Below are 26,297 nucleotides of genomic sequence, written 5' to 3'. Positions count from 1 at the left end.
TTCCCCCCCCAAACATGCAAGAAAACGCATCGATGTAACCATAATTTTTTCGAGCAGTTAAAAAAGCGGGCGCGAAGATATTCTGTCCAACGGAAACACACCTCCTAAACCCGCCTCCCTATAAACGTCATAAATTAATGTTCGAAGCAAAATTTTCTCACTTAAAATCGAGCGCTTTTGAAGCTCCGGCACTCCCAAAAAATAAGCTCGATCGCGCGGTGACCCGAAGATGGCAGTCTAGCAATGGATTCTTGAATCTATCCGTGCGGAATTTTGAGGGTTATTCCGCAGGCAACTCCAGTTTTCCCCCACCCTGAAAAGCGCTCCCCATTACGTGTTACGAGATAAAATAAAATAAAAATTGCATTATATACATATAAAATGTTGCATTGGAGCACATGTGTCCCCTGGCTAGTAATATCACGGGAAAACAAGATAAGCAATATGGCAGTCTGGGACCAAGCACAGCGTGTAAGGGGCCGTCCATAAATGACGTCACGCAATTTTGGACGATTTTTGACCCCCCCCCCCCTCGTCACACGGCGTCACAAAAAGTCAGAACCCCCTCAAATATGACGTCACAAAGTCTTGCCGCCTCCCCCCCTATATTAATTTAAAGTTGCGCATTTTGATGTGACGTCACATTTCTCAAACCCCCCCCCCCCCTCGTCACACATCGTCACAAATGTCTGACCCCCCCCCCCCCACTAGGTGCGTGACGTCATTTATGGACGGCCCCTAAGTGTTGTTAGCACGACCAAACAGATCTACGGTTCATCTTCTTGGTTCTTTCGGTAAAGTCACGTAGAAGGGAAGTAATAAAATAATAAAAATAAAACATAACAAAATAATTCTCACGACGTTTCGGCCACAACGCAAGCAGCCGTCTTCAGGTGGAAAACAGGTCTGTCGAGAAAGGCAGACTCTGCCTTCTCGACAGACCTGTTTTCCATTTTTAAATTTTTTTTTTATTACTTCCCTTCTACGCGACTAAGAAGATGAATCCCTGCAGTCACGGAAGCTTTAAATCGAAAGATCTACGGTTGCGCTGGGTGGCCCCATGTGCTGCGCAGACGGATGGGGGAGTAGGTTTCCGTTTACCGAAACGGGCATTGGAACGGTCTCCACGAGTGCGACAGACGAGGGCAAGACCTGAGATCAGATGGCGAGAGACCGTCGGGGCAAATCGCGGACGTCGCTGCGTGGCTACTGTGCAGCAGCTGCGGGTTCTGCCGGTGGTGGCATCAACGGCTTTGGCCACGGTGACCTCTTGACCTGCGTCTGACACCCACGGACGAGTGAGCATCTGTCAAGGGGCGTCTGGTGTGCACCTTGCCACGATGCACGTGGCAGGCCGCCTGCAGCCACCTGGAGAAGTGACGATGATGCTCCACCAGGGAATTGAGACTCCGATCGAGTGTGCAGGCAGTGCAACTGCACCAGGGTTCACGGGACCGACGGAGCTATGAACAGGGGGAGGACAGTGGACCCACCCCATGCAAATGATAGCTGAACGAAGTGGCTCATCACGTGGAAATGTATGGCAGCCAAATAACCTAAACGCGTGGTGTTGATTGTAAATGTGGAGGGAAAAACCGGAGGACCAGGAGAAAAATCCACGCGACCACGGTGAGAACATGCAAACTCCAAATATACAGCAGCAGGCGTCAGGGTAGTGGTCGAACCTACGACCTCCTGTATACCAGGCGAGGTAGTTAACATCTCCTAGCCACGGGACTGTTATGCACGCGGAGGCCTTCATTTAGCTACACGATGGCTGATGATGATATATTGATTAATGTGCAACAAAGGGCCATTACCCGAAACGTCGCCTATTTTCTTTTTTTGAGCAGCGTTTCTGACGAATTCGTCGTTTGGTTTAGTTTTTTTGGAAAATTTTATCGGACAACTGAAGCCGCTTGCTCAGCGTGGGCGTTAATCCTGGGCCACACACTGTCTGTTGCCAGGCGACCACTCACCTATGCACATCGACACACGGAGGCTGTCACGTTGTCATGGGCGTTACACAACTGGTTTTCACAAAACACTTAGCCTCGTTTTATCCCCATTACCTGTATTGCTTAAAATGGCAAAGTGGGGGGGGGGGGGGGAAATCCACTTTTAGAGGTTCATGCAACTGCCCAGTGGCCCTAAATTAGCAATGGCGCTCACTTTGAGAAGTCCAGAAGGATCATAAATGGTATTTCCCGAGTATTTCCCATTGAGCTAAGAATCTCTTTTTCCAAGGGTGACAACAAAAGAGGCAGCAGTCGGTTTGATAGAATACCCGAGGTGGAACGGTCCCATCGTTTCCACTACAAGTCAGCGTGATGGGAGGGACGTTTTTGCTTCGAGTTGTTTTACACACGCTGGACACAGGCGTTTAGGGGGCCGTCCATAAATGACGTCACGTGATTTTGGATGATTTTTGACCCCCCCCCCCCACCCTCGTCAGACGGCGTCACGAAAAGTCAGACCCCCCCCCTCAAATATGACGTCACAAAGCTTTGCACCCCCCCCCCCAAAAAACATTTATATTTTGAAAATAAAACATGCTTCAAATTGCTTTAAACTATTGTCATTGTAGTGCGTATTTAATGTGGCGCTGCACTCTGATGTTGTAGGAGGTGGGGGATGGGAGACACTCGCCCCAGCATGTTCGTGTGTGTGCATGTTGAACTTCTTTCGCACCGTACGAAGCAGCAGGACGTGCCGAACCCTGGCACGTCCGCGGACGTGTTGGGACGGAACACGAGGTTTACCTGGAGAATCGGGCATGCTCGAGTGTGTGTGTGATCTTGAGTGTGTTATCTCGAGTGTGTGTGTGTGACCGTGAGGGTGTGTGTAATCGTGAGGGTGTGTGTGTAATCGTGAGTGCGTGTGTGTGTGATCGAGAGTGCATGTGTGGTTGAGTGTGTGTGGGTGTGATCCAGGGTTTAATGTTGGCCACCTACCCTCTTGTGTGCCGTGCCAGCCTTCATAGGTGCTCGCTAACAACACAGTCTAAGGCTGTAGCGGGGATCTTTGTCTTCGTGTGTTTGTTTGAGGATGGTTGCTGGTGTCACTCTCAGTGGCCCCTTTGTCTCACTGTCCCATTGTCCTGGTATCCTGCTGCTTAATTGTCCAAGTGTCCCAATATCCCAGTGTCCCATTGTCCAATTCCCCTGTTAGCTCAGCGTTCCATTGGCCTTTGCTTTATTGTCCCAGTGCCAACGACCCAATGTCCCGTTGTGCCACTGTCTCAGAACCCCAGTGTCTCATTGTCTCAATGTCCAATTGTCCTAGTTTTCCATTGTCTGCTATTCCATTGTCTCAGTGTTTCAAACGCCGCATTGTATCGATGTATCGGTCTCCCAACGTTACCCACTGTCTCATCGCACCAGTGTCCCGCCGTCTCATGGTCTCACGTGCCATTGCCCCACCGCACACGATGCAAGTTGCCAGTCGATATGCGTCGTAGCTTGTTGCCGTCGTTGTTGCAGTAGTAGGGGAGCGAGCGAGCGAGTGAGCTGCCTGGTGAAAAAATTCACCCCAAGCGTGGGTGCAGCCTCGATGCTGTGACTCTGCGCACAGCAAGCACAAATCAGTACATAATAGACCCGCGACAAACGCCCCGGCGTTAATAAATACGTAGTGCAAGAATGAGAGCTTCCGCAAGAAGCAGCTGGTCCCAAGACAACAACGGACAATGCATTTTGGCTATCTCGAATAGCAACCTGCTCTTTCTATATATATTATTTACACATATATAAGGCATTGTAAAGTCACGGTAGATTTTTATACAGTTCATCTCAGGGTGCTCGGTGGGGGGGGGGGGGGGGGGGGGGGGTGTAGTGGTTAACGCGCAGGCGCTTTGGAATTGTCCAGCCGAGTCCCGTACACGGCTAACATCAGTTGCAAGCAATCTCTCTGTACCGGTGCAGGGCCCACACACACATTCACCAACTCGCACCGACGAGCCTGGTGAAGTATGGTAAAAACAATCGTCATGATTGAGCCGGCGTGAGGAGGCCTTCATCCAGTGGTGGATTGATAAAGGGCTGAAAATTATAATAATCATTGTTATAATGTGTCGATGGGTGTTTCAGTGTTGTCGCCCACGTTTTTGTCACCGAACAAGGACATTTTCCACATCTTCTCCATTCAGGACTCTCAAGAAAAAGTGTTGAGATTCAGTGAGGCTTGCCTGGTAATATAAAGGAATATCAATATTGTCAGCATTATTATTCTTGTTGTTGTACTTGGCAGGAATCAGTTGTAGTAGCAGAGCTGTTCTCACACGGGAGGTTACCAGTTTACATCCTGGTATGGGGTTGACACAGCTTTCTAGCATCACCACCACCACCAATCTAGGCTAAATAAAACAAGTACCACATTGTGGTAAGGCAACAGCGGGTGTTTTGGTATCCATCATCACAACCTTAATAAACTCTGATCATCATCACCCTATTCACCGACGTCAACATCATCACTGTCGCCATCATCATCGATTGCATCTGGATAGACTGGTTCCTGACGTGGAACTCAGGAAAACCCATCGCTGATGGCGATGAAAACAACCCATTGGTCATTTCCCATCACCACCACCACTAACATCGCAATCATAATCTTCACCATCCTCACCTAGGGTTGCTACCTGTCCTGGATTGTCCTCTGTTTGACGCAGCTCACTTGGGACACCTGTCACATCTGTCATTCTTTCCCGGCCCACAAAAAGCCCTGGTTATTGTTATTTTTTCAATAAAATCAGAATAAACCACTCAACACGCAGTTCTCCCTGCTTCCGGTATTGTGATACATTATTCTTCTTCTTCGTATACCCAAGATATGCTCTGGCTTCATGAACTTCAGGAGGTGGCAACCTATCCTCACCGGAGGGACTCATCGCTGCCACAGCAATGTAGAATTTCTACCACTGGCTCAGGACCCACCCCCCAGCAGAAGACACCGCAGCCTCCCCGCGCTCGTTGATTCAGAGAGGACACCTTGCAAGTAGCCACCGCGAAATCGCTAAACCCACGACTCGTCGGCAACCTCATCCCTCGTGGCCTCCTGACCCAGGGCTCTTTCTCGTGCCGCGCCCTTCGCTGGCGACGCCGTCTGTGCCGGGGATCTCGGCGGGGTCCGGCGACTCCTGGGAAGGACGCCGTTGGGGGCGGGGATCCGGGACGGGCACGCATCGGGCACGCGGTCTGTCCGAGGACGTATCTTGGGCCGCAGCTTCAGCTTGTAGAAGGACGGCACACGGTCGGGCCGCCGCAGCTGCTGCTGCTGCCCCGCGCGCCGCGGCTGCTGCTCCGGTGACGGCGCCACCGTCACCGTCACCGTCGGCGTCTCCTCCACATTCCGGACTCCGTTGGCGGTCGCACTATGTGCCGCATGTGCAGTGTCCGACCGCGCCTTGCCCGGCTTCTGTGGCGATTTTATTGGACGTCCGTTCAGCACCGGCCGCTGCTGTGGGTTCTTTCCATCGGGCGGACCAGCCCTCGCAGCGCCGTCGCCCGGCGCCGCCACCGCCGCCGCCGCCGTCGGCTGCCAATCGCGCTTGCTCCTGCGGACGCTCTTGGTGCGCACCAGCCGCAGCGTCTGCTCCACCCGGCTGGGGGACGGGCCGCCACTCTGCCGGCGCATCGGGGGCGGCCGCAATGCCGGCGTCCCACCGGCGCCGGCTCGCGGCCTCGCCGCCGATGAAGCGGACCCCAGTGGCGGCGAGCGCGGCCGCACCGGCTGGTTAGACCGCTCGACGGCGCCATGGTTGCCGCCGACGCCTCGGGCCGCGATCAGCGATGACGCCGACGAGTTTTTCGATGCGTACGCCGAGTCGGGGTTCGGCCGCGGCGGCGTGGGCCCCGCCCGCGCCGCCGCCGCCCTCGTCGTTGGGGACGTCGCCGACGCCTGTGACCAGCGGCCGCTGTCGCCCAGCCCGTCCGTGGCGTCGCCGCCGCCATCGTCCTGCGCCGCCCTCCTCCACCCGGGGCTCAGCAGCAGCGGCGGCGTCGCCGACTCGTCCTCGGCACCGTCGCCGCGTTCGTGCCGGGCGCCGGGGAGGTTGCCCGGATGCGAGCGGCCGCGGCGCGGCGCCAGCCGCGGCTCGAGCCGTGTCAGCAGGTGGTGACCGTCCTTCTCGCGGTTCACCATCATCACCACTTCCTTCTGGCGGCGGCCCGCAGATGGCACGCCGGCGATGCCCGACGGCGGCGAGCCGCGCGGCGTCTTATCCCGGTGAGGCCTGGTCCCGGCGGTGGGGGTGGCGGTGGCGGTGGGGGCGGCAGCGATGCGGTTTGTGGTTTTGGGCGAAGAGGTCTTAGGCGTGCCCCCCTTGCTGGCGTTGCTGGCCGGCAGGGGTCCCCGCCCATCCGCGTGGTCCCTGGTTGGGGGTGCGCTGTGGTCACGGGATCTCGGGCTCGAGGGGCCGTTGTGCGACACGCTGAGCCTCTCGGCCTGCGACCTGGAGGCAGCGAGAGGGGACGTGGGAACCGGTGACGTCCCGTGGGGCGCAAGCGTTCGGTTAAGTTGTCTCCTGTATCTAGAGCCGGTCCAATAGCTCATCAGCACTCCACTGCTGGATGAAAGCCTCCCCAAGCTGGCGGCCATTTCTCACGGCTTCGTGATGTTATCCCGTAGTGACCAGTGTGGTGAAGTATGGTCAAACAACCCAGATGGCCAATGCAGCATGAGGAGGCCTTTGTCCAGAAGTTGACTGAAAATTATTCTTATTGTTAAGCAAGACGAAGACAATGTTGATGATGTTGTTGAACGTGATGACGGTAACGATAACGACTGTGATGATTACAACAACGTTGACCACAATGATGATGAATTATAGAACGTTGACAACAATGATTAGTAATGACAAAAACTATAATGATGACGGTGATGATGATGATGATGACAGTGACGGTGATGAACATGAGCGCGACGATGGCAACAACGACGATGACAGTAACCGTCGAACACGCCGATGGCGACTGATGAAAATGACGGCGTTTGTCACCTGAGCGGGGTGGAGCTCCGGGACAGCGATGGGGTCGTCCGGGTGGTTGACCTCCGCGAGGGTGGATCCTGATTGGGTTCCGCCTTACGCTTTGGGGAGGAGTGCGACGGATTCGAGGGCGGGCTGCGTTGGAAGTCCGTCTCCTGTTGCTGCTGCAGCTGCTGCTGCTGCTGCCAGACCCGGCGGTGAGCTGACAGTGACACAAAGCAACGCAAAATAAACACCGCTATCAGCCGAGCCCAGCCGCCCAAGAGAAAGCGCTCGCAGCGCATTAACCCTTGACCCTGCGAGGAGCGGATTTGACGATTCACACCGTGAATTCGCAAATCGATTATGTTTTACTTTGGCCCTCGCGACGAGTGTACTGCAGTAGCAGTGGGAATCCAAAGCAGTGTGAAATGTCAAATAACTTGGTAAAATTAATATTGGTCAAATAACAAAAATTATAAACATATAACAGCTGTGGTCTATTGACTGCTGGATGAAGGCCTTCCCATGCCACCGACGCCATCTCTTACTGTCCCACTTTACACGACCATACAATTGGAATAGAATTCTGAATATAAAGATGTGACGGCTGCTCGTTAACTGCGACTTATTATCGGTAACTCCATGTGTCCGATCGTTCCTAATCAATCATGAACAAGCGAGTGGGCATGTGAGCCAGGGAGTGGGTGAGCAGGTCAGTGGGTGAGCTGGAGAGCGAGCGAGCGAGCGAGCAGGCGGGCGGGCGAGGAGTGGGTGAGTTGGAGAGTACGTGAGTATGGAAGCGCGGGAGAGCGGGTGAGCGGGCTAGGGGTGGGAATGGGAGGTCGAGCGGGCGGGCAGTGGGTGAGTGGGTGAACGGGAGTACGTGTGGGTGAGCAGGCAGGCAGAGAGACTGGTGTACCCGAGGACATGCAGCGGCAAGGGTCGTGCTTGTCCAGGTAGTGCTGCAGGGAGTCCCAACCTCCGCCCACACGCACCATCACGTGGCTGCGCAGGATCTGCGGGGCAGTCAAGTGGCATCATCGTTACCATCATCACTGTCATCATCGTTACCATCATCATCATCATCGCCACTCCCAAAATAATCGTCACCATATTCATCATCAATGTCATCATCACCACTCCCAACATCATCGTCACCATATTCATCATCAATGTCATCATCACCACTCCCAACGTCATCGTCACCATATCCATCATCAATGTCATCATCACCACTCCCAAAATCATCGTCACCATATTCATCATCAATGTCATCATCACCACTCCCAACGTCATCGTCACCATATTCATCATCAATGTCATCATCACCACTCCCAAAATCATCGTCACCATATTCATCATGAATGTCATCATCACCATTCCCAAAATCATCGTCACCATATTCATCATCAATGTCATCATTACCACTCCCAACGTCATCGTCACCATATTCATCATCAATGTCATCATCAGCACTCCCAAAATCATCGTCACCATATTCATCGTCAATGTCATCATCACCACTCCCAACGTCATCGTCACCATATTCATCATCAATGTCATCATCACCACTCCCAAAATCATCGTCATCATCATTGGAAGTGTCATTGTTGTCATCACTGTGACAACATAATAATAAAGGCAGCCCTCGTGGGTAGCCGTGGGGGTTGGTCACTGACCCTCACGTGGATGAGCGTGCTCGAGTCCCCCACGCGGTACTTCCCGTCGGCCACGCGCCGCACGGGGAACTGAGCCGGGCAGGTGCACACGCTCACCGCCTTGCGCACCTGCATGCAGGAACAAGGATAAAGATAAAGATCCCCCACGTAGCCTGGAGCAAACTTTTGGGGCAAATACTGTTCGCGAGCAACAATGAAGAAGGCCGGCACAGCAGCACGAAAGGGTTGGGTGGCCAGCACCACTGCCCAGCTGCTGCCGTTGCCTCCCGAGTGGCGATGCTCACACACCGCACCAGCTATTCATTTGAAGCGAACTATTGGAGATCCAGGACCGGTTGAAATATTCGCCATTATTATCGTTCGTGAGCGGGAATCGAACCCAGGTCGCAGGGTTTAGTAGCAGCGCGCTAAGCGTTGTGCTGCGCTTCCTGCTGCTGCCCGCAGTGCAGACCGCAATCATCCTCGCGCACACACGGGTAATATAAAGCGACATCATCGCCCGCCTCCATCACATTACTCCACTCACGAAGCCTCTTATGGACATTAACAGCAGCAGCACCCACGGTAAAACGGTAAAACTACACCCGGGTCGGGTCGCGTGCATGGGGAGGAGAGCCCTTTTCGAAACACCCCATTAATTATTGACAAGCACTCACGCACCCCAGTCACATTATACCCATGTCCATTATAGCAGAAGCCCATGTCTCTTCATGAGTAAGCCTTTGCATTGGTGTCTGGCGTAAGAGTTTCGCGGATGTGCCGCGTAGCTTTCCGTCGTGTTTTCGGGTTGTTGCCGCAATGATGCCCGACGTTTCAGTCTACGTGCCAAGAGCTTATCATCAGGCACGTCTCTACAATGCAAGGGTTCTGTGGTTATGGAGGTGGCCGTCGGGTGAGTGCCTAAGTCGGCACCGGTGAGATCTTGGATTCGAATCCAGGTTTCAGCCACCGCCTGTGATTATACCGGGTACCTCAAGCGAGTTGATGTTCTCAGCTCGGTCAACTAATGACTGAGCAAATAAACTGTCACAAAATTTGGTTCTGTAATGAAATGTGGCAATTTTTTCCACTTCTGGGAATGAAAATATCAGTTTGACTGCCATGAACATGCGTTCCTCTCATGTGGTGGGAAGGTGCGGCCCTTGACCGCGTGGAACAAAAACCACGTGACGTAAATCTCAGAAACAGTTCTGCGGTGTCCGCTTCCTCCGTCTCGAACATGAAGACATGCGACTGCTCTGTGTGAGATCCAAATGCTACTTTCATCTCATGACAAGGCACGACGCTGATATCAAAATCTGGATAAAATTTGGGAACAATTCTCCCCACCTCCACACCAAATAAGACGAAGGACTCTTTGATCTTTAAGTTGCGTCTTTTAAAACAACGGCTTTGCAATCATTGCCACTCAGCCAGAGCCACTAGACAGCACATGGTTCCTAACAGGAGGAGTGGTTTAATTTCACGGGTCCTCGCCCCTGAGAGCAGGAAACCCGCCCGTTAAAGCACTTTCCTTTCGTCCCATTGATTTTGTTTTTGCCAAAGACTGTGAGTGGTCTGTAATCAAAGTGTGGGTGAGCCTCCAGCAGACGAAGTGCCCTGGGGCAGTGATCGGAAAAGGATGTTTTTTTTCTTATCTCCAGGGAGCAAATACAATCCCAACGGCCACGACAAGGCAGCCAGGTGTTTACAAGCATGGCAGACACTAAAAATAATGCTTGGGGCGGCACAACAGGATGTGACAAGCAAGCTGGCCAGCCCGGCCCCTTAAATGAGCCTCGTTCGATTTGCAAATAGAAGCTGGAAAACTTGGGGGTCATGTGTGTTTTTTTACGGCTGTGCTGTCCATGCAAGGTGGTGCTGCTCTTAATAGGTGCTCACTAACAGCACTTGCTCTGCCAGGTGCAAACAAGACTATAGGATCACTCTTTGGTTCTTTCGGAAAAGTCACGTAGAAAATAAAATCAAATTATAACAGAAAACGATGTTTCGATTGTAACACAAGCAACCATCATCAGGTAAGAATAAATGATAAAACACAGACACGGAAACAACATAGGCAGACACACATGCAGAGAGAGACACACACAAAGACACACCGACCTGTCTGTGTTTCCTTGGTGTGTTTCGCTCAGTGTGTCTTTGTGTGTGTCTCTGCATGTGTGTCTGCCTATGTTGTTTCCGTGTCTGTGTTCTACCATTCATTCTTATCCTGATGATGGTTGCTTGTGTTGCAATCAAAACGTCGTATTCTACTATTATTTTATTTTCTACGTGAACTTTGCCGAAAGAACCAAAGAGTAATTCCTGCAAGTCACGAAAGCTTCGAATCTAGTTTAAGACAAGGATCCTCCACCTTGCAGTCTTTAACAGACTGTTGGTGAAAGCGCTGCTTGCAAGCACCTATGATTGCCGGCACGGTTCACCAGCGAGTAGTGTGGCCAGAACCATGCCTAGTCGCCTTTTGTCTCCCCAGTGGTGATGTTCATACACCACGCCAGCTATTAATTTGAAAGCTGAGTCGAACGAGGGGATTGCCCCTGGCCGATTCAGATATTGGCCATAAGCAGGCGTTGAACCCGGGTCACCGTGTCGGTTGCACAGTGCGCTGACCGTTACGCCACCGCTCCCCACACACACCGAAGATAAAAACACCCACACTGACAAGCCTCGTACATTATAACGTTTGACACAAGTGCCCTTCTGTGTTCTTGGTTCTTTCGGTAAAGTCACGTAGAAGGGAAGTAATAAAATAATAAAAATAAAACATAATAAAACAATTCTCACGACGTTTCGGCCACAACGCAAGCAGCCGTCCTCAGGTGAAAACCAGGTCCGTCGAGGCGACAGAGTCTGAATGAAACAGCACACGAGCTTGGAGCATATATATAAGCTGGGCGCATTGACAAAGGAATTTGTATATCAAAAGGAATTTAGCATATTTATGGGAAATGCAGGAATGTGATTAGTACTGCATATGCATGTGCATTATGCAGGATTAACAGCATCAAAGGGAGCTGCAGTTACTGCTGCTGCAGCAGTTGCTGCTGCTGCTGCAGTTGCTGCTGCTGCTGCAGTTGCTGCTGCTGCTGAACTGCTAAATTCCTTTTGATATACAAATTCCTTTGTCAATGCGCCCAGCTTATATATATGCTCCAAGCTCGTGTGCTGTTTCATTCAGACTCTGTCGCCTCGACGGACCTGGTTTTCACCTGAGGACGGCTGCTTGCGTTGTGGCCGAAACGTCGTGAGAATTGTTTTATTATGTTTTATTTTTATTATTTTATTACTTCCCTTCTACGTGACTTTACCGAAAGAACCAAGAAGATGAATCCCTGCAGTCACGAAAGCTTTAAATCGAAATTTGCCCTTCTGTGATTAATAAAAAAAAGTCAACTTCACCACTCGCTCCAGCGACTTGGAGACAGCTTCGAATGCCCTTTTAAAAAGCGAGACATTTGCACAGCCTCTCGCAATTCAGCATTCGGGAATTAAAAGGACATCGGTCAACAGCAACACCGACACAGAGAACACCACTCCGAGACAAGGAGAAAGCTTTCGTCCCCGTTTCTCTATTATGTCATGGGAGGTAAAAGTCCTGATGGGTTATGCTGGGAGGGGAGCTGGTGAAGGAGGCAGTGTGGCACTATGCGATCTCACTTGGTTCTCACGCACTGGCATGCATGGACCTGCATGTTTTGTATCATCACCATCAGCCACGATCTATCCATTGCGGAACGAACGCCTCCGCAAGCCCTCGCGATCCACCACTACACCCAGAGCCTGCGCATGAGTGAGCGATGTAACAATCCACCCAGCACCTGCGCTCGTCTCCTGCAGTGGACGTGCCCTCTGGCGGGTTCCCTCCTTTGGCTGCTGTTCCGTCGTTAGCCTCGGCCAGTGGCCTTCACGAAGCCTCTGAGCGACGCGTCCTGCTCAACAAGCCCGCTCTACTTCGCAGTGTTTCACCTTTCATGAAGAGAATGAAATTTCGATTTAAAGCTTTCGTGACTGTAGGGATTCGTCTTCTTGGTTCTTTCGGTAAAGTCACGTAGAAGGGAAATAAAAATAATAAAAATAAAACATAATTTAAAAAAAATTCTCACGACGTTTCGGCCACAACGCAAGCAGCCGTGTTGTGGCCGAAACATCGTGAGAATTAAAATTTTATTATGTTAAAATTTTATTATTTTATTATTTCCCTTCTATGTGACTTTACCGAAATAACCAAGAAGAGAACGAAACACAAACTGAAAAATGCAAGCATCTTGAGTTGCGTGCTTGGAAGGAGATTTACGTAAAGGGACACTCATGCATTAGAGAAAAACGATTTCAGTACTGTACCGTACATAGTACACTGTACGAGTTACTCATTAATAAAAGTGGCCTTGGGCTTGGACGGGCCCATGGAGGGAGCATACTTGAGGTCACAACGAACCACGGAGATGGAGCGATGAAATCAGTTCTCGTGCTGGAGCTAGATGGATTGTTGCATCGTGAGCTGATCGTCTGTAACATCAACTCCTGCACGCGCGGTGCGATCCGTGTGTCGAGCGATCGAGGAAATCGACATAGATTCGAGACATCGGACCGCGTAGATGCTGTACGTAATTCCAAGCGCCTTACGTTGATCTGTGATTAGCCCAAGGAATAACACCACAGCATTCCCTGTGCTGGATTTGATCACATTTGCAAGCACCCATCGAGTTCATCAGACAGGCTGTCAGTTGGGTTAAATGTGCTTGACTCACGATCAGAAAGTAGCCAGTTGAAATCCGGGTTGATGGGTTTGACACAACCCGTCATCCCAATTGAAAACTTTCATACCACTTTGTGGGGAAGTTCACGGCGGTTGTCAATCAGATGTACTGGCCCTCGCCATGGAATGTGGAATTCTGACCACTGGCTCAGGGTCACGAACAGGGATGTGCGTCACACCGTGCTCGCTTGAGTGGACTTGCCGATGACTGGTACCAGCGGTGTCAAGATCGGCCTCTGTGGAGGAGGCTCGTGAAGGACGCTACTGGGCAGTTGGAGGCAGTCGCCCTCCAACAACAACAACAACGGAGGGCGGAAGAGCGACGCTCAAAACAACGAGCGTAGCACTGGGTGGCTAAAGCACAGCAAGTTGGCACAGTAGAAGGCACAGGTGGTGCATCAGCCAGTCATCTCGGTCATCTCAGTCAGTCGACCCGTGGCACCTGGGTCTGCCCCGTGACCTCGTGCCAGAGGGCGTTTCGACACTTCACGTGGCCTCAAGGTGCACATGGCCTGGCACAAGCGTCGTGGTGACGTCACCGCCACTTAGTGGCGAATTGTTGCTTGAGCAGGGAGGCTCTTTTGACCTTCGACTTTAATTATGTTATTCAAAAGTGCATATATTAACATTTCGACCACGAAACATATAGTCGGAATGCGCCCATCTCGTCAGGGTTGACAGGGAGGGAAGGTGACAGGAACATGGAAGGCCGAGACTCGAGAGTGAGCTTCGGTAGGGTTACTGAAGACTGTGGAGAGATACGTTGTGTGGTTTGAGTGAGACGGTGGCAGGGATTAAGACAGTGGAAGATTGAGTGGATGGCAATTGAGATGGTGTGGCAGAGAATGGGTCAGTGGGAGACGGTGGAGACTAAGTGGGAGAGAGATTGGTGAGTGGGAGACGGCGTTGCGGGCGAGACCGCTGAAGGGAATACTGGCTTAGTGACAGACGGCGGGAGGGAGAGCGGGTAAGTGGGAGACACTGGGAGAGAGTAAGACTCGAGGAGGGAAGAGACAGTGAGTAAGCGGAGACGAGGAGGGAGTGAGAGGGGTGGTGGCGGGGGGGGAGATGATAGAGGTAGGTCAGTTGTTCTGGCAGCGCATTGATTCTCTGTGGGCCAACATGGAGCCAAACTAAAAAGGGAGCATTCCAGTGCACACGTGGTTTTGGTCGAGAGCAGACGGCGAGACGCAATACCATGCCACATAATTAACATGCATTGCATTCAATTAACTCATTAACATCAACTCTATTCATATAAAAAAACAAAACTCGGGTGATATACACAGTGGGGGTGAAGCATTGTTACAGTGGTTATTAGTTCCATATTTCATTGCGAATGTCCATGTTACTTATTACCCTACCCTGGCACCAAATTGCAGGCATCCTCTGCATGCAATTGCATTCACTGGGCAGGAGCTTTTCTCTCATTGCTACTCCACATTTCAGCTCTCTGGCTGAACGACGGCAATGACAAAACATACTCCTGCATACGATATTTTAAGTCTCTTAAAAGTTCACCTATACAACCCTCCTCTCAACCCTCCGAGGCATATGCGCTGCGGGAGTTAACGACGCATCAAATCATCACAGGGCACCGCTTATAAAGCTCACGGCGCATGCACTGAATCGCGCACGCGGCGAGAACAAACCACTGTATTTGCACGACATTTAAAAGGGCGAATCTTGATTTGAAGCTTTCGTAACTGCATGAATCCATACTCTTTGGTTCTTTCGGTAAAGTCACGTCGGTGTTTTATAAAATTTTATACCTACGTGACTTTACCGAAAGAACCAGAGTATTTTAAAAGGATGCTTCAAAAAAATGTTAACACTTCCGAGAATTTGCAACAAGATCACGAAAAATGTTGCTTCCAGGCTCTGGAGACCACCTGGAGAAGATTCCAGGCGATGTGTTGACAACGATGGCGAACGAGTGGAGACTCTGTGACTTTTTGAAGCTATTAACGTACATTCGTCAGCATGTTACAGTGTATTAAATCTTGACTTAAAAGCTTTCGTGACTGCCAGAATTCATATTGTTTGGATCTTTCGGTAAAGTCACGGAGATAGGTTCAAAGAAATGAACAAAAAAAACTACTACGTTTCGACAGTGTATTATCCGTTCTTTTTAAATCCGATATATTTAGTTCGCTTGCTTGCTTGCTTGCGTGCTTGCTTGCTTGCTTGCTTACGACCGTGCAAATCTTTCGGTCGTTTTTTAACCCACTTCCCGTGATCCAATCGAGCTGACATTTTCCACACAGACTCGTTGTGCGAGACAATTAATGTTCGTGAAAAATGCTTTTCCAAAATTTTACACTGTTTAGGGAAAACAAATTAAATATTTAATTACCAATTGTTTAATACTGGCAGACAATCATCTGACCCATAGGTGGCAGCCATCTCAAGCCAAAGGACGAGAAGACTCTAGCCGCCACGCATATAAAGGATTTATAGTTAAAAACTTTGTTTTTACGGGTTTACTTGTTCCATTTTAAACCAGAGTCCCATGTAAGTGTTAGCATTTTTTTGAAGCACCCACCCTGTGTATACGTTATACGTTGTCCTACTGCATGTGATGGATTAAACGTCACCCCGCAGCCACTGGAGACGCTAGACAACGAGGGACGGTGAACCCAGTAAACATTGAACGTTGAGCCAACGTTGGGCGAAATGGTTCCAACCACTTGCCCAACATTGATGCAACGTCGCCACGTCCACCGTGCGTGCAGCTGGGTGGACGGGTTTCGTCTCGGGACGACTCTATCCAGCAGCAGATAGACCATGGCTAATGATGATGACGATGATGTTGTTGTCCACAATCGTTACCATGACCGTACAATTTCACAGGCTGAAATGGGGCCCGTACTGTTCCTTGCCCTCCAGCAAACCCAAGGGTACTTTTGTTTTTATTTAACGTAAAAGCTCCGAGCTGCTAACGCAGCCAAAACTAATTATTTTTTAAAAGTTTCTCGCCCTTGTGCAGTGCAAAGATCCCCCGTGTACCCTGCACAGACTGTTGGGGCAAGTGCTGGTATCGAGTAGCACCGATGAAGGCCGGCACTGTGGCAAACGAGGGAGTGGGTGGTCAGCACCACGCCCGGCCGCCTTTGTCTCCCACCACTGCACCAGGTACTCATTTGAGGCTGAGTCGGACCTCGGGGAGACCCAGAGGACCGGTTCAGATAATCGTCACTGGGCGTTGGTGGCCGTGAGCGGGAATCGAACCCGGGTCACAGACGGACACACAACACACACACACGTGTGTTGCTAGGGCGATGCAGTGCTTTGAGGTGACGTCGTTTATTTTATTTTTGGGGGGGGGGCCGATTCTGCTGCCTCCTCTACTGCCATCCCATTCACTTCACACCCCCAAACCTACCCAGCCACCCACCCCAATCCACCCTCCCCAATCCTTCCATCCACCCACACACCAAACCCCAATCCTTCCACCCACCCTCCCCAATCCTTTTACAACCCCCACAACCACCTCCTTTCCCCTGCCCAGACTCACACTAAAGATGTGTAAACTTTAATTTCCATGACCGCATTCTAAAACCCACACCACCGATGTTATACAGTACATCGCCAGACATTGCAATGAACGGCACCCGTCTCAATGCTCTTGTGTATTTTTTTCGTTACGCTGAATTCTTTTCGCTTCGTAGCCATGCGTAACTTTTATAGTGTTCTTGTATTGCTTGTACCATTGTGGCAGAGGTCGCAAACGGGGTTTGATTCCTTACCCGTACCCGGCCGCACCAGGGTCGCACCCGACCCCCGTACCCTGCCGGGTACGGGTATCGGGTACCCGATTGCGACCTCTGGGATGAAGCCATGTTGCAGGCGCGGGTGGGTTGATTCTAGGAACTTGAATTGTGAGAAGAGACAAGACGTTGGGAAATGAGTGACAAACGGTTAGTCACCAGTGACTTACGGCCTACCCGTACCCGGCCGCACCAGGGTTGCAAACGGGTACCCGTACCCGGCTGGGTAAGGGTAGTCAGGTATCGGGTAGGGTACGGGTATCGGGTACCCGGTTGCGACCTCTGCATTGTGGTGGCCCAGACTGATGGTGACCTCGTGAATTCTCTAACCTGGTTAATTCGAGTACAATACGGTACGGTAAATTGGGACGTGATTGTAGGAACCTCCCGAGTTCTCAGCACCGAATCTACAGGATGATAACTGATTAAGACGAATCTTTCGGCATATGTAAATCCACTGATGGTTCATGAAACCTTCGACCATGGGGGATTTTTTACCATACTTCCCCACGCTGGGCAGTACGAGTTGGCAGGGAATCACCGATTTTAGCCGTGTTCGGGAATAAAACTCGGGTCGTCGGGTTCATAGTGCAGTGTGCTAATCACTGCACCACCATTCTACCCCTCACTGTATACACATCTGAAGAGTATTATTGTACAACATTTTTTGGTTCCAAAAACGGAATTAACATACCGTCAACAATTATGAACTGAAAGCAAACAATCCTTCACCTTTCTAGTTATAGCCCAGCCGTACTCTTAGCTCTCATTAGCATGCCAAATCCAGTCAGCAAGTCGTGGCCAATGATTCAGTTGTTTAGCGCAACAAGGATCACTTGAAGTGCTTTCTCACTCTTGGAACTCGTCAACGGGCATTGATGAGTTGAGGTTCACACCTGTGGTGTGTCTAAAGGAATTTATATACTCGTATTTTTCTTTATTTTACCAGGTGAAGGCCCACTGATCTATACTGTACAGTTATTTTCAGAAGCGACCTGGCCACAAATGATAGCTCAATGAAGTGGCTTATCACGTGGACATTTATAACAGCGAAATACTCTCTGCGGATGTTTGTACATGTGGAGGGAAAAACCGGAGGACCCGGAGAAAAATCCACGCCACCACAAGGAGAACATGCAAACTGCAAATATACAAGCATCGAACTCACAACCTCCTATATACCAGGCAAGGTAGTTAACATCTCGCCACCGTGGCGAATGGACTGGCACTGCAAGTTTCCAGCTCCTTCCTTTAAAAGGTTACATTCGCCATGACTGACAGCGCGTTCACGCACAAGGCGACTCGCCTTTGTAAACTATGCCTTATTTTGGATTTACAATAAACATGCGTACATGCACGCACGCACGCACATACACGCACACAAGGTTATCTTCTCAGCCTGTACACTGCTGGTGCAAGTGTTCAAGTAGCTTCACCACCTGGCCTGTTCAGTTTTTATAAATAGTCTACCATCTCATTAGCGATGATATTCAAGATCACTACGTCACCATGGCCAAAGTCGTCGATGCCAACGCCACATCTCAACGCCAGATCCCGCGGCTACTCAACAGTTGACATGCCACCTCCTTCAAGACCGGCTCTAAGAGTGTCCCACCATCTGGCATTGAGATGGAGCATTCTGTTTCGTCAATTGCACAATAAATGTGTGCTCGTTCTCAAACAAGTGTCAATAACGTGGTTCATAATTTAAAGCCCTTTTGTGAATCCACGGCTGGATGAGTGCCTCCCCCTCGCACCGTGGCCGATATCCAGCGCTGTGCGTCCTCGCCACAAAACCAGATGGAGGAAGCGGTGACTTTGTTGAGCGGAACATGGCTTTAGGTATCTAGTGCCGGGCCAGGAAAATACACACAATGGCATAAAAAGGCATCGGCGGTTTGCACAAGTGGCTGCCTTTGTTAATTCATGCATACACCGATCCACAAAGACAAAGATCCCCCGTATAGCCTTAACAGACTGTAGGGGCAAGTGCTGTTAGCGAGCACCTATAAAGGCCGGATCGGTACACGAATGAGGGGGTGGGTGGCTAGCACCACGCCCGACCGCCTTTGTTTCCCCAGTGGCGATGTTTACACACCGCACCAGGTACTCATTTCAGGCTGAGTCGACCTAGGGGAAGCCCAGGACCGGTTCAGATAATCGTCACTGGTGTTAGCCGTGAGCGGGAATCGAACCCGGGTCGCCAGGATCATAGCGCAGCGTGCTAACCGCTACACTACCGCTCCCCACACCGATCCACACACACATTCACGCACACACGCGCACACGCGTGCTGGTGACACCAGGGCAATTGGGTGGTGGCCACGGAAACTTTCATGGCTGGCCCCCTGGGGAGCCCAGTGATCAAAATGCGTGAATCGTTACACAAGGGGCACGGCTCATTGGCGGCGAAGCGCTTTCTACTTTGCGTTTTGTTTTACCCCCGATCACCACTCACAGGCGTTATTGTTCGTCGACAGCCGTCACAATGAAGTTAATAAGGCAAAATGAAGCCCATAAGTGGCAACCGAAGCGTTTGTGAGTTACAAAGGCATCCCATGCGGGGAAATATTAATTATGCATCTATGTATTCTGTCTACTAAAATAATTATGATGCGTTTTCGGGTCATGCCACGTGTTGTCCTTTGGCGTTTCGCTCCGTGTGGCGGGTGCTTCTCTTTAGGAACGTGAAGAAGCATAAAAGCGGCCATAATGTGGTGCGAAACGTCGGCCATCGTGCTGAACGAGACGCGGCACAACCCAAAAACACATCGGAGTGCTGTACAGCAGCACAACCGCGTAACTCCACACAGCCGTAACATTTCAAGTGCGTGCGAAAACATAAAACGATGCACAACTCCACATGGAGACACGTGTTTTATGTCTTTCTCTTGGTCCACAGCGTCTGAGCCACAGATTCTGCCTAATTTGGCGTCGTTATGAATAAACATGCGTCAGCGTCTCACGGCTACAGGCTTAGGGCGTTTACAGCTGCCAATTAAATCATCATGACTTGCTGAAGTGCAGGGTCGGTGAGTGGAGGGGAGAGTGGTGGAGATGGGTGTTAGAATTGGTGTGGGGGATACTTTGAATGCTCAGCAGTGATGCGCAGGGGATACGATGACACTTGCGATAAATAGATTCATATTGATTCTTGCAGGATACATGCACCGGATCGTTCAGTACGTATCAACATGATGTATTTATTTATTGCACCGCGGGATTGTGGGATATGGTGACAGCCTGGGCAGGCCTTCATCCAGCAGTGGATTGACCATGGCTGCTGCTGCTGACAATGGTGATGGATATGCAAGTACTGTAATATGCTAATATTACATTTAGGCACATGGGGTGTAAAAACAATTGTACAAACGAGATCTAAAAAAAAACAGAGAAACAATACACGAGGCTGGAGAAAAAGAGACGAAAGGGAATTGAATCGTGAAATTCAATGGCAGAGGAAATTAAAAAACACTGCCCTTTCCTCTTTCCTCTGATGAGCCACTGACGCAGCTGATGAGTCTATTTTTGGGGTTTTTATTGTACCAACTCATGCTGAAGCTTGTCAAGCCCACGGTTAACCTTCGCCCAGTGGGAGGTCACTCATTGATGTCTGCTGCCTGCATGGTCTGGGAATTCCCTTCCCATAGTCGTCTGTGCTACTGACTCCCTGCCACTGTTCCAAGTCCAGGCCTAAGATGTTCTTTCTGATTACACCTCTACCCATGACCGATTGCCTCTTTCTATAACAAATATAACCAAACCGTTTCTGTGCAGCACATTGAGATGCGCTCACATTTATAAGCTCTACCAATATAAATTGTATTGTGCAGTGTAATATGAATGCAATATGAAGTGGCTTTCCCTGCCATGGGAATGTGGAATTTTAATCACCAGCTCAGGGTCACGAACGCATGTAATGCACTTCAGTTGATAATTACGCCACTCTAACTTGAACTCAAGGAACATCTGCAACGTGCATTCTCGGGACTCGAATTCTGTGAGCTCTAACTCGACAAATCCCGCTCTCAAACGCCCACTCTTAGCAATAATAATACTAATGAAGGGAAGTATATCATCATCAGCAGAGTACAGGCTATCATTAGCAGATGGCCAGGATACAGCTTAATTGCTCTAATTGCTAGAGCAGAACGGCTTCTATTATTGGCATCACGGGCTAAAGCCTCACGAGTGAGCGCGCCGTTCCATCGATTAATGTAAATTCTTAAAGATTACAATTACCCGTGTCCAATCACTCATGTTTAAGAATCGATATGGTCTACACGATAATTATTGTATGTTGCGGACAGTGCAACAAAATCCACTGTTGTACTGCACTTCTATGCTGCCCTAGACATTAACGCACCCCCGCCCCGCCTTCATCATCCCGCACGGACCAGCGTGCTGAAACGGACGTCAAATAATGCCAACGAACCACGTGGTGTGTGTAGAAAGTCCCCCCACCCTCGTTCAATTGTGGATTGACAAAGGGCTGTACATATACACGTTGTATGTAATTGGTTCACGTAACGCCCCCTTGCAGCCGCTGTTAGTAGAAAGCAAGGGTGCAGCCCTGCAATTGCTTCGTTCACACGCACTGCTGGCAGAAGGGACTGCACGAAAGGAAGCTCTCTAGAGCCCCCTTCTAGAGGGGCAGAGGCGGCCACTGTGTGTGCGCTATTATCCTCACCACAATTTGAATATAATACAGGGAAGTGAATCATTGGGTCCCTACTGACGGCTCTGTCACCGTCATTGTCATTCCTCCAAGGTCAGTAAAATAAGCACTTAGCTGCCGAGGGTGCAGCACAACCCTGAAGGGTAGCTTTCTGGTTCTCACCTACAGTGAGGGAAAAAAGTATTTGATCCCCTGCTGATTTTGAACGTTTGCCCACTGACAGAGAAATGATCAGTATATAATTTTAATGGTAGGTTTATTTGAACAGTGAGAGACAGAATAACAACAAAAACATCCAGAAAAGCGCATGTCAAAAATTTGTATGAATTGAATTGCATTTTAATGAGGGAAATAAGTATTTGACCCCCTCTCAATCATAAAGATTTTGCGGTCGAGGCAGGGTGGTTCAGCGGTCAGATCGTTGAGCCGACAACTGCTGAAATATTGGGTTTGAATCTGGGTTCTGTGAGAGTTTAATGGGTGCTTTGCTGGCTTGCGTTACGGCACCACCGATAGCACAATTGGAATGGCACTAGGGGAAAAAAAGGCAATTATTGTGAAGTTTCTACCACTAAATCATCTGAGATAAGTACTGCATAACACACTGTGAGCAATGGGACATTTACTGTACTGCACATCAACAGATGGAGGTCATATAAACGATTAAAACTCCTCTTTAATTCTAAATCCACAAATGGATGAAGGCCTCATGTCCGGGCACGGGGAGTTCTTTGACCATACTTCACCACGCTGCTCAGTATGGCTTGGTGGAGCTGGAGGGCAGTGGAGCAATTCTGATATCACTCGCCACTGATGTTAGCCGTGCTCGGGAATCGAACTCGGGCCGTCGGATTAATAGTTTAAGCGAACCACTGTATCACTCTTCTTCTTGGTTCTTTCGGTAACGTCACGTAGAATGGAAATAATAAAATAATAAAAATAAAACATAATAAAATAATTCTCACGACGTTTCGGCCACAACGCAAGCAGCCGTCCTCAGGTGAAGAACATGGTCTGTCGATAAGACAGAGTCTGAATGACACGTCCTGGGCTTGGAGCATCTATCTAAGCTGGGAGGGAGGAGGAAGAGTGCCTTGACAAAATAATTTGCATATCAAGAGGATTTTTTGCATATTTATGTAATATTACACTATGTATTATTCTATCCACCCTACTGCACACCACACTGCTGCATATTCACCATACAACTACGACACCATGTATTACCTTGTACATTGTATTAAACATTAAAATTTTATACTATTTATTATTATACAATCCGCTATACACTATATCCCTGTTCCGCAGCGTAAGCGACAGGTTGTCAATATCAGATACAAAGCAACACTCCCCATTATCTTCACACGCGTGTCTCCGCTTGAGTTAAACATCAGCGGCACTCGACCTTGCTTGAAAGTAGTGACCATTAAGGACCATAACCTCTAATTGTTATCATTCAAGTGTCTGGCTCCTCAGCATGACAAACGCACTTGAACGTTGCAAAGTGGACTCTGATGACCCTTAGGCACAGGAATGTATCCATACTGTACTGACTGTATTGGCCTTATGACCAAAATATACGGGAATGTTCCCGATAGCGCATGGCAGCTCTCTGAAGCTACGATTGATGATTGACAGGGCGTCCCGTGCTGCTGCCACGTCTTGGCAGCTGTCGGGCATCAGAGGGCAGTGCACCAAACGTTTCCTGTTGCACCTCACTTCGATGCCGCTCGTCTTCACCGGACCGCACTGACCAGCCTGGTGAAGTATGACCCGCATCGGGCTGAATACGTTACTGGATTTGCAAGGACAGACCACTGTGCCATGTTCAGGCCCCAACTATGTTCAATAAACGTAAACTTAACATGTTTTTTTTTTAGGATTGTGGTCGAAATCGGTCCTTGTTCAAACACTGTGCGAATCGATACAACATTCATTATATAACCACGGGGTCTTCCTGCTCAAACAAATATCCGTGGTGACTTGCAGAACGTGGCCCTTAGCATCTAACTGTGGGAATTCCACATTCCTGAGGTTCTGCCGTGGTGTTAATGTTTAGCGCAATGGACTTATAATTCATAGTTCGTGGATCCGCAACATCGAGGGAGGGGCTGTCCCGTGCTTCCTCTCGTGCAGGCTCTTCCTCCAGCAGTAGAGTGAGCAAGTAATTGCCGAGCTGCGCCTTTACCACATCCCGATAGCTGAGAGCTCAGTCCAGTCTCTGCGCATGAAAATCACTTCGGTACTCACTCCGCACACCTTATATCGTGACCCCTGCAATACGATTAGACAGTCCACGCGAAGCGCACAAACGCAACTCACCATGAGGTCGAGATTCTTGAAATCGTAGCTCCTTGGTCTCGTTGTCGCCCCGACCCCGACTCCGACCACTGGGACCTCGTGGCCAGCGGCCAGAGCCTCGGCCACCTCGATGTCCCTCTCCAACATGACCAGCTCGGGAGCAGGGCCTCCCATTCGGGCACCTCGTCTCGCCACCTCCAGGAGGCACAAGACCACCTGACGTTCGCCGCCCCCTCGCCGATCTTGTCGCCCGACTTCCATGAGGTCGTTGGTCTCGAAGGTGAGATGTTCTGGAACGCCAAGCTCCGAGCGGCACCAGCCCAAGAAAGTTGCCACACGATCTCGAGCGGCAAAAGTGGCCCTCTGCTCCATGACGCCGTTGGACCTCTCAACATCGTCCTGGTCCACCACCTCCTCCTCTTCCTCCTCCTCAACATCAACCTCCTCGTCTTTACGCCACGACCTCTGATTCAGACCTTTCTTCCAGTTGCAAGAGGACGACGACGATGAGAATAGTGAAGAGGACGACGACGACGATGAAGTGGGCGACGAACCGGTGGTGTTGGCGGAGGTTAGGAAGGTGTTGTTGTTGTTGGAACTCGAGATGGTACTAAAGGATGAGGACGAGGTCGAGGCCACGGGGAGGGCAAGCTCTGTGGGGACACCCCTCAACGGCAACCCATGGGCCCCGAGACCTGGGTTCGAGCCCTGTCCCAGGATCCCGCGCACGGGAACAGTCGGCGGCCCAGCGGCTCACGGCGTTGGCGAGGCGACAGAGGGGCCACCCGGCCGATAAGGTGGCCGTGAAGTTGTCGGCGGAGACGTCGAAGGCCACGTCGGAGAAGATGACGTTGAGCCACTGGGCGAGGTCCTCCTTCATGGCGTGCAGGTAGGCCAGCTCGCTGCGATAGGGCCTCACGGAGCGACCCGCGGCCGCGCGGACGGTCACCTGGGCCGGGTGCAGGGGCTCCATGCTGATGCTGACGTTGACCTCCTGACCCCCCGGGTAAGCCCGGGATCGAACCTGGATCCCGATAAAAAAAAATCTTCAGAAGTAACCGTACTGGAAGGAGAGTGGCTAGAGCATGCGACAGCTTATTCGTGACAATAGACGGATGTAGAATGAGGTCCACACTCGAGTCCGTCACGCCAACATTGCACTGCTTCAGTGATGGATGTCCAAAAGGGTGCGCATGAAAATAAACGATGACTCCTGGGTGCAGTACTCGCCCTGGATCCTATCTCCTACTGCGAGCTCTGAACCTAACCCTAACTCGACCAAGACGCTCTAACCCGATCTGCAACCCCGAACCTAGCCTTAACCGGCAAGCGCTACACCCCGACATCAAGATATGTGGCCTCCTCACCCTAACACCTACAGACCCAACTCTAGCCCCGAGGCTAACAAGACCCCAGCGGCATCGCTCGCCTCTTCGCCAGCGCCCGGATCATCATAATCACCCTGCACAGCGGCTGCTCCCCCTCCACGCCAGCACAGGCTGCAGACGCAAAGCACGAAACGCAACCCCCCACCACGCCTGGCGAGTAGTTGACTATAAGCTGTAGGCTCGCTAGCCCTACTAAAACCCTATAAGCTGTAGGCTCGCCGCTAGTCCTACTAAAACCCTATAAGCTGTAGGCTCGCTGATAGCCCTACTAAAACCCTAACCCCCCCACGAGCCCCAGGAGCGCACAAACACCAAAGTGGCCACCACACGCACACCACACCCCTACAGTATATGACACACACTCACACTCATACAAAGGACAAAGACCCCCCCCCTTCACCCCCGTGTAGCCTACAGAGAGTGCTGGTTAGCGAGCGCCTATTAAATGAGGGTGGCGGTGGTATGGTTAAAACCACGCCCGCCCGTCCGTCTTTGTCTCCCACGTGCTGATAAGGGTTTTTTGTTGTTAACACAGCGCACTCATTATTATTAAGCCCCCAGCACAAGATTTATGATCGGCTCGCCACTGACGTTAGCCGCGAGCGGGAAGCGAACCGCGGATTCGCCGGGTGCGTTACGCAGTGCGCTAAACACCGCGCCTATACAAAGACAAAGATCCCCCGTGTAGCCTGCACGGGGTGTTGGGGCAAGTGTCGGAACAGCGCACGAGGTGGGGTGGTCAGCATCACGCCCGGCCG

The 26,297-nt window shown here is 50.7% G+C and overlaps 1 protein-coding gene across 1 annotated transcript; it reads right to left on the bottom strand.

Annotated features, from left to right (window-relative positions):
• Positions 1-3,879: 3,879 nt before the first annotated feature.
• LOC133348919 (GAS2-like protein 1) lies at positions 3,880-25,809 on the bottom strand. The gene is given in 6 exon segments (XM_061562034.1): positions 3,880-6,448; positions 6,995-7,184; positions 7,884-7,980; positions 8,644-8,751; positions 24,173-24,775; positions 24,777-25,809. Coding segments are annotated over 6 exon segments (2,784 nt in total). The 5' UTR covers positions 25,125-25,809; the 3' UTR covers positions 3,880-5,010.
• Between the last annotated feature and the right edge of the window lie 488 nt (positions 25,810-26,297).

The sequence above is a fragment of the Lethenteron reissneri genome, chromosome 28 (assembly GCF_015708825.2).
Source record: "Lethenteron reissneri isolate LAM-NWPU_2019-01 chromosome 28, ASM1570882v1, whole genome shotgun sequence".
NCBI lineage: Eukaryota > Metazoa > Chordata > Hyperoartia > Petromyzontiformes > Petromyzontidae > Lethenteron > Lethenteron reissneri.
Note: the sequence above shows the minus strand (reverse complement) of the source record. Positions and strands in the feature narration are given on the sequence as shown.